General features: G+C 38.9%; 1 protein-coding gene and 1 non-coding gene across 2 annotated transcripts; both read left to right on the forward strand.

Annotated features, from left to right (window-relative positions):
- Window positions 1-134: 134 nt before the first annotated feature.
- trnaf-gaa (transfer RNA phenylalanine (anticodon GAA)) lies at window positions 135-207 on the forward strand. The gene has a single exon. It is a non-coding gene; the product is annotated as a tRNA-Phe (tRNA).
- A 2,186-nt stretch (window positions 208-2,393) lies between these two features.
- Window positions 2,394-8,886, forward strand: LOC141775333 (transmembrane protein 179). The gene is made up of 4 exons (XM_074648604.1): window positions 2,394-2,904; window positions 4,640-4,777; window positions 4,940-5,018; window positions 6,621-8,886. Exons 1-4 carry the CDS (start codon window positions 2,591-2,593, stop codon window positions 6,816-6,818), a joined length of 729 nt encoding a protein of 242 aa, XP_074504705.1. The 5' UTR covers window positions 2,394-2,590; the 3' UTR covers window positions 6,819-8,886.
- The last annotated feature ends 431 nt before the right edge of the window (window positions 8,887-9,317 follow it).

The following is a 9,317-nucleotide window of genomic DNA, read 5'->3' on the forward strand; positions in this document are numbered from 1 at the left end:
AACGCGACAACCGGTTGAGGCTTTTTCACGTTTTACCGATATGTGTCGGTTAATTACTGATTCTGCAAAGTACAGTACTTGTGATTTTGTGTATGTATGTTCAATAATGAGATGTACGTCATCAAAGTTTTATCGCCGAAATAGCTCAGTTGGGAGAGCGTTAGACTGAAGATCTAAAGGTCCCTGGTTCGATCCCGGGTTTCGGCATTTTGATACAGTGATCAAAACCACCCGGTTTTTACCAGTTAAGGCGCATTTCTCGTTAACTATTTGTGGGGACGTTGATTTGAGCAATTGGTCACATTGCACTCGATTTATCTACTATGAATCCTCCATCCAGTAGGTAAATTGCTGTTTATGAATTAAACAGATAAAAAAATAATCAGTGTTTTTCAGCTTCTCTGAGTTGCACAGTGTGTTGATGTTTCTACTCACTCAGTGTTTTTTTTAATGGATTTAGAGACTAATGCACACCAAAACAACCAATATAAAAGTTCATTGAATAAGAAAGCAATAAAAGATGGGTATTTAAGATAATAAAAAATAAATAAAATACAAGGAAATAAAAATAACAATAAAAATAAATGAAATACAGGGAAATAAACTACACAAAATAAGCAGATTGTATTAAAATAATGAAATTTTAATAACATTGAATAAAAGAGATATTGATCAACAACAAAATGTTGATTAAACAAAATATAGTAAAATAAACACTATAATGATGATGATAAATAAAATAAGTATAAACAATAAAACCATAAAATTATAAAATTATAAAAAACTACGTAAAAGCCAGACTAAATAAATGGGTTTTTAGTTTACGTTTGGATGGGGGATAGTAGGTTGGAGGCCATTGTCTGTCCCACTGAGGAGAATTTCACTTGCAGCTCCACCCACATTCCTCTCTACCAAACTGTGTCTGGACCTCTCTAGGGCAGGGGTCAGCAACCTTTGCTATCAAACGAGCCATTTTAGGCAAAAACAAAGACAAAAAAAATCTGTCTGGAGCCGCAAAACATTTGAGCATTGTGATAAAGGTAACACAGTTTATAGTCTAAGTATATAGTATATAAGTCTAATGCAGTGAGGGCCAAAGTACAAATGTACTACGGAATACTAAGGCCACAACAATATTACAAAAATAAAGCCATAACTTTAAGAGAAAAAAGTTATAATATAACGAGAATAAAGTCATAACTTTACGAGAAAAAAAAAAAATGAAGTCTAAACTTTACGAGGAAAAAAAAAGAAAATAGCACGTAAAATTATTACTTTATAATATTATGACTTTATTCTCGTAATATTACGACTTTATTCTTGAAATCTCAGATTTAGCCCTAATTCCCGTCGTACTGTCGTACCATAGACCTATAACAATGATAAATAAAAATGAAAATATAAACAAAAAACAGTTATTCATTTCCATTTTGATTGTTTGATTGATTTATTTATTCAATCACTCACTCACTCACTCACTTATTTATTTATTTGAATTTATTTTTTCAAAGTAAGGTTCCTGCGTTGAGTTTCTATTGAACTAAATTCGGATAAAATGTACAAAATAGGCCCAGGCTGACCACAACAGTGCTGTCGAGCCTGACGTGTCTGCTGATCATTAATCAATCAATCCTTCATCAATGAGTTAATCAGTGTGTCTGCAGCATGGTCTGCAGGGGGATTAGAGCCCCTTTAGCAGGAGCTGATGAAAAGAGGTCAGTTGATTAAAAGCTGACGTCACATCACTGCTACTACGTCACAGATGAATTCTCTAGTACCAATGATCGTTTGTGTAAAAGATGTCTCACTCTACTCCATAATAAAGCGACCTCTCAGTCTACAAAAAAAGAGGGGGGAGTTGGATCCGTAATTAAAATACTGTTAATAGAAATAATGACATGCAATAGAAAAATATAGATAGATAGATTCATTGTTGGACTAAATTACAAAGCAATTCATTATTTGACATTTTAATGGGCAATAAAAATAAGAATTTTAAAATATTTTTTCTCCATATGCGTAGGCTAATATTCCTAGATATGAGTTCTATGAGGGACCACAAGAATCACGTAAATAGTAATAGAGCATTTAATTGATTCATTTTATTTGTTTATTTGCACATAAAAACTGCAGTCAATGAAAAAAAAAAGAGAAAAGAAATGTGTCAGGAGAGGTCAAGAAGCCACAGGCTTACACAAAGGAGAGAAAAAACAATAACAAAAAAGGAAGAAAGATCTAAACTAATATATTTTAAAAAATACAACAAAAGTTAAACAAGAACAAGAAGTACACAAAATGTGCAGGAAAAACCTAACCAAACAGTGGAAAACAATCCAATAAAAACAATGAAATACATACAAAAACATACATGGAAGTATTTTTTTTATACAGTAATCATGTTCTCTGTTTTTCCGGCGGAGTGAGAGCTCCTCCTCTCTGAAGGGGCGGGTTGTGTAACGGTCTCCGCCCTGATCTGTTTAAATACCAGCACGGTGACCCGTTACAAGGAAAACAAACAAGAGATGTGCTGTTATTAATCTATATCATTATTGTACATTTCACCGTGTGTTCTTCTAGTCTGACTGGTACCATGGAGCTGGACCGGCTGCTGCTGCTGGCCCACTGTGCGGCTCACGGCCTGAGTGTGGTGTTGGGCCTGCTGGTGGTGGTCCCCATGGCTCTCAACGGATCCGCCTTCAAAGGCCGGTGCGCCCTCTTCTCCTCCGGCTACTGGAGGACGGAGGACCGGGAGGAGCTGCCGGGAGACGTCTCTCACCTGGTGGTTCAGCAGTGGGGCCCGCCGGCAGCATGCCAGTTCGCCACATTCGTCGGTATCTTCACGGTGCTGTACGGAGCAGCGCAGGGCTGGAGGAGCCTCTTCTATCTGCACGGACGACATGATGAGTGAGTAAAGCGACCATACCCAGAGAGTACTGCAACTACTGACCTCATTACTGCTGTTACTACTACTACTACTACTACTGCACTACATGATGAGTGAGTACCACACAGAGAGAGTACTGCAGTAGTATTACTACAGCTACTACTACTGCAGTACATGATGAGTGAGTATAGCTACCATACCCAGAGAGTACTGCAACTACTGACCTCATTACTGCTGTTACTGCTACTACTACTGCAGTACATGATGAGTGAGTAAAGCGACCATACCCAGAGAGTACTGCAACTACTGACCTCATTACTGCTGTTACTACTACTACTACTGCACTACATGATGAGTGAGTACCACACAGAGAGAGTACTGCAGTAGTATTACTACAGCTACTACTACTGCAGTACATGATGAGTGAGTATAGCTACCATACCCAGAGAGTACTGCAACTACTGACCTCATTACTGCTGTTACTGCTACTACTACTGCAGTACATGATGAGTGAGTATAGCTACCATACCCAGAGAGTACTGCAACTACTGACCTCATTACTGCTGTTACTGCTACTACTACTGCAGTACATGATGAGTGAGTATAGCTACCATACCCAGAGAGTACTGCAACTACTGACCTCATTACTGCTGTTACTACTACTACTGCAGTACATGATGAGTGAGTATAGCTACCATACCCAGAGAGTACTGCAACTACTGACCTCATTACTACTGTTACTGCTACTACTACTACTACTGCACTACATGATGAGTGAGTACCACACAGAGAGAGTACTGCAGTAGTAGTAGTATTACTACAGCTACTACTACTGTACATGATGAGTGAGTACTACACACAGAGTACTGCAGTACTACTACACACTACTGTACTACTACTACTACTACTACTACTACTACTGCAGTACATGATGAGTGAGTAGCACAAGGAGTACTGCAGTAGTAGTAGTAGTAGTATTACTACAGTTACTACTACTGTACATGATGAGTGAGTACTACACACAGAGTACTGCAGTAGTAGTAGTAGTATTACTACAGTTACTACTACTGTACATGATGAGTGAGTAGCACACAGAGTACTGCAGTACTAACTTCATTACTACAGTTACTACTACTACTACTGCAGTAGCCTACTGACCTGATTACTACTGTTACTACTACTACTACTACTGTAATACATGATGAGTGAGTAGCACAGTGCGAAAAACATATGCTTATAAACATATGCATAAATACATATGTTTATATGCCCAAAGTAGTCTAGTGTGAAAGAGTACTGCAGGCATGCAAACAAAGAAGCTGGAAATACTAATTATAGTTATTTCTTCGTCACAGTTTAAGTGGGTATTAGGGCTCCAATTATTAATCGTTTTGTCTATGAAATGGAAATAAATTGTGATAAACTGCACATTAATATTTCTTACAACCCAAGATGCTGTCTTCAGATACCTTGTTTTATCTGACCAACAGTCAAAAAACAAAATATGTTCACTTCACGAGAAGATATGTCAAAGAAAAGCAGCAAATCATCACATTTGAGAAGCAGGAGCCAGATAATTTGTGGCCTTTTTGCCTGAAAAATGGCGTAAATGATTATTCAATTATCAAAATAGATGCCAGTTAAGTTTATGGCGATCGACCGATCAATTAACTAACTGATCATTTTAGCTCTAGCTTCTATTCTATGTTTATATGAATATGTCTGAAGGCTGTCTGTCTGTGTGTTTCTGCTCAGCACCCTGTTTTCATCCTTCCTGACGGTGCTACTGAGTGTGTGTGTGCTCTTCCTGTCCGGAGGGGCCAGTGTCATCTTGTCTCTGGGATTCGTCTCCTGGTGTGACACCGTGACTGATCACGACAAACGGCCGTACAGGTACATATTGTCTGATGGTGGACCAGTCCTAGCAAAACTAGAAGACTGTCCTGTCCTGAACATACTGATATCAAAACCAAACAAATCAAAACAAAAACAGTAAAAAGTCTGTGAGTGTGGTTGGAGATCGTTTCTCATCCCTTCATGTTTGTTTGTGTTCAGCTGTGCAGAGTCCGAGTTGGTTCCACTTTACCTGGATGTGGACACCTCCTCTTTCTACACAGAGCTCAGTCTGGCACAGGTACGAGTACTCGCAAATAAACACATACATTGTGTACAATAGATGGCTAAAGTCGACCAAACATCGACCAGACAATGTCTTTTCCCACAGAGGTTTTCTTTTATTTGTAGTTTTAAATTGACATGATACTGGGATATTCTGTGCTACACTGGTATCTACTACTGCACACTGCATTAGTATTTTGCTAGCATTCAAGAGATCTTCTGCCTTCACTATGTGTGTAGGTGCACAGCTGATGCTATGTGTGCCAAACATATTTCCAATAAAGATTGAAGACAGGAGTTGGCCTTTGAAGATTTTTACTAGAAGCAATTGTAAATAACATAAAAAGGCAGCAAACCGTCAATAAGAATTAGCACAGAATCAATGTGCATTCATATTTCTGTTTTTGCATTCGTCTTGTTTGTTGGATAAAAAGCTCCCCTTATGAAAGGCTGTTGTTTAACCTATGAATAGTATAAAAGCACATCCATATACAGTACATCAATATTGACTGATAAGGTCCCCTTTTTTGAAGTTGAGAATAAGGCTGCTAGAATGTATTATTCGCTTCCCAAAGTCATTTTCAGTCGACGCAGAAGCTGTTTTAATGGTTGCCAGGAAATTTAACTTTAGCTGGGGACACACCAAACCAACATCAGAGAACTAGCAGCGACGAAGGCCACCTGTTGCGTTGCCTCACGTCGTCTTTGTTTTAGCGAGTTGCATTTGAACACACCGCAAAGACTACAGCCGACGGCCAGTTACAACGTGTGTTCTGTGCCTGCGTGAAAGGAAATAACTCTCCCTACCAGCAGGTAGCGGTAGTTTGTATTTGTTATCTATAAAGGGAAACCGGAAGACCGAGGACAGTGGATATACAAGCCGTTGTTATGATACGTACGTATGAAACAAAGCAGCTTTTGCCGACTATTTTCACTCCACCCTCGCTCACCACTTAGCTTCATTCCAGATGGCCATGTCGCTGAGAAAATATCCGTGTATTGGAATGATCGGATGAGATGAAGATGAAAAATTAGAAGAGTCTTCTGTGTTTTTACTCTTGACTCTACTCGTTGGCTTGCCAACAGAGTGATTTCTCGCACCGACAGGGCTCTACCGCTGATTTAACTTGCTGATTCGGCAAAAAAAACTCTGACACGGGCAAACTAGAGCAGACGGTGCATGACACACTGCAAAAACTAGGCCGACAGACGCTCACTGACGGCCCCGAACTGTCTGATGGCCGACTGTCGGCTTGGTGTGTCAGGGCCTTAAAGGTTTTTCATGGCGATCAAAGAAATATGTCAAAATAAAAGTTATTATCTCTGTACGTCGACCTACAACACCCTGTGTCAACCTCATCCACACTGGTGGTTATTGTGACACTATTTCTGTTTTTTTCCATGGATGTTGCTATCTTTCTGGCTCTCTCAAAGAAAGAAAACATGCCTATTCTTAAGCCCTTTCTACGAAGCTCTGATTAGCTCTTTAGTTTTTCCAAACCAGGGAAAAAAACTGGAGCTCTTGGCAGCCTACACTCGCCAGCATTCGTAGCCTCGATGTTTTCATTACATAAGTGTGACTGTAATCTTTATTAATCACACCTCGTTGCGTCCTCAGGCGTCTCTGTGGGGTGTGACGGCTCTGTGGCTGGCTCAGTCCATCCTGGCTTTCCTGCGGCTCTACCACTCTCACAGCCAGCACATGAGCGGGCCGTGTCGTCCCCGGGAGAAGGAGCTGCTGCTGGGACACACTCCGTCTGAAGGCGGCTCCCCCACACCTCCACATCCTCCAGCAACACCCACCATCTTTGTCTAACGGAGAGAGGTAGTGATAAAAGATGTTTAGTTTAAAAGTTTAGTTTTAAATGTCGTTTTTTTCCCTTCATCACTGTTATAATAATGTCTACAGTTCTCACTACTGCATGTAGAATACAGGCATGACAGTGTGGCTTAGGACATAATATGAAGTCTATGTTTTTATTTTGATATAATTCCTCATCTTATATAATAAGAGCCTGACCGATAAATGGTATGTCAGCTGATAAGTAACAAGTAATGTCAGTAAAGAAATGCCAAAGATATGTTTAAAAACAGTGTCTCCATTGTATAGTGTGTCCTCCAGAGAGCACTGACTAGTTTATTTTTACCATCCAGTAATCGGTCAGGCTATGTTATATAACGATATGATGATGTTTGAGCAGGGTCAATATCCCTTGCATTGCTTTATACTGCTATCCCAGTTGGCTTTGTCTCACTCAAGCACCACAACTTAGATCCAGTTTGTGTCTCTGGTTTACAGAATTAAGCATCTGTTTTACTGAATGATCAATACAAGTTGATCTTTAATAAAAAAAATCATAAATCCTTAAATATTCAGTTCGCTGCACGCTAAAAAAAATTTCAAAGGGGTCCCATGACCTCTGACCTCAAGATATGTGAGTGAAATTGGGTTCTATGGATACCCACCAGTCTCGCCTTTACAGACATGCCCACTTTATGATAATCACATGCAGTTTGGAGCAAGTCATAGGCTATTTATTTTGGAATAACGTGTGAACACTCCTAAATCGGAATAACAGGAGGGTTTCCTGTTCTTCCTGTTCTTCCCATTACAGGAATGCAGCATCTCCTTGCTTGTTTTGTAGGAAATGAGAAAAATATTGATGCAGTATGGTGTAAAAATGAAGCAAGGACATATATCATTTTCAGCAGAAAATAGAGTTTCAACTCAGAAAACATATTTTTTATTATGCAGCAGACTGAATATTTTCATGGATAAAAGAATCAGTTAAAGATGATTGGATTTTGATATAAAAATACAAACATTTTTGTAGTTTTTGGCAAATATTGTTAAATGGGTGCACAATATGACTGGGGATGTGATCTAAAAGGGTTAAAAAGGCATTTCTTATTTAATCTGGACTTTATTATTTATTTATTATTCTGGAAATGCCCTTCGAACAACACTAAGTGTTGTTAAATAAGCTTCTGGGTTTTTCAAAGCTGTGCGGGGCTCCAATGTAACGCTGATACATGAGAGCCACCGCTGGGACTAACTTCAACTCTGTCTTGGTACAAAAGGGACTTTACAGAACAAAAAAAAACACGCATCAGAATAGTTGAAGCAGATGTATTCAGTGATCTAATAACCACAGTGTTATGTGACTTCTTGAATTAATGCATTATACTTTATCCACGTCACTAACGACGCAACGAGCAACCAGATGGTGTTTTTCTTACAGTCTGTTTTGAATATATTTACAGTAATATGCATGGTTGTTTACATTTCTGCTGGAGTCTGACATTTTGCACAGCTGTGTCCTCGTCAGGGAGAATACACTTTGTTGACTGAGTAATATTCAGATGTAGCACTGAGGCGCTTTTATTGTGAAGCATGTGGTGAGTGTGACTGAGCCACCGAGTACCAGGCTCACTGTGTGAGCATGACCCCGATGTTCTGTTGTGTAACGGGAAAAAAATCATCTCTTGTTGTGACGTTTTTTTATTATGATGCTGTTTGTCTGGAAGCAGCCGCTCTCAGGGCGTTAATGAAGCAGTCAAATCTTCTCAAATGATACTCGTAGAGTCTGCAGAGTGTGATTTGGAGGGAAACCTTCAAGGATCTGTGGTAGTTTTCATATTGAGAGAGATTTGTGTGCGGAGCCCAGCAGGGTCAGTTGTAATGACACACAGACAGCGGAGCAAGAAATCTGAAGTAAAGAGATATGAGACAGTAATGTCACTTGAAATTAATTGTAATATATGAAATGCTTTTGTAATATAACTGACAGTGGTCTTGCTTTTTACCTCTTATACGTGTTTGTGCTCATTCGCATTCATGTTTTTTGTCTTGATTGTCGAATAAAAAGCTTCCCATTATGAAAGAATGTTGTTGCAACTCATTAATATTTAAAAAGAAAAAGTGCATCCATGTACATTAATACTGCAACTATTTGTTTGCCTTTTTTGAAGTTGAGAAATTTCATCCCACTAAAGACGGGCTGTGACACACTTTATTTCTCTTGCCTTTTTAAAAAAAGGAACATGAACATAAAACACAACATAAATAGATCAAATAAACGGAGCAGATTAGGTCAACAAGGGTGATATGTAAGTTCACACATGATGAGAGCAGGTTTACTGTATGTTAACAGTTACTTTCCTAATTCTCACAGAATACTATAATATTTTACAAGTGTCATTAACAGGACCTCTAGCTTTTTATATAAACACACAAGTCTGTTACTTTATTGGCTGAGAAAATTGTCATACTTTTAAATATAAATAAATTCTTTAAAAAGCCTCTTGGATCAGC

The sequence above is a fragment of the Sebastes fasciatus genome, chromosome 10 (assembly GCF_043250625.1).
Source record: "Sebastes fasciatus isolate fSebFas1 chromosome 10, fSebFas1.pri, whole genome shotgun sequence".
Taxonomy (NCBI): domain Eukaryota; kingdom Metazoa; phylum Chordata; class Actinopteri; order Perciformes; family Sebastidae; genus Sebastes; species Sebastes fasciatus.

What these genes read in the sequence shown, in the direction of transcription:
- LOC141775333 (XM_074648604.1), top strand. Translation starts at nt 2,591, where the DNA reads ATGGAGCTGGACCGGCTGCTGCTGCTGGCCCACTGTGCGGCTCACGGC. An exon ending in CTGCACGGACGACATGATGA is followed by an intron (nt 2,905 to 4,639) that starts GTGAGTAAAGCG and finishes GTTTCTGCTCAG; the next exon opens with CACCCTGTTTTCATCCTTCC. An exon ending in CAGAGCTCAGTCTGGCACAG is followed by an intron (nt 5,019 to 6,620) that starts GTACGAGTACTC and finishes TTGCGTCCTCAG; the next exon opens with GCGTCTCTGTGGGGTGTGAC.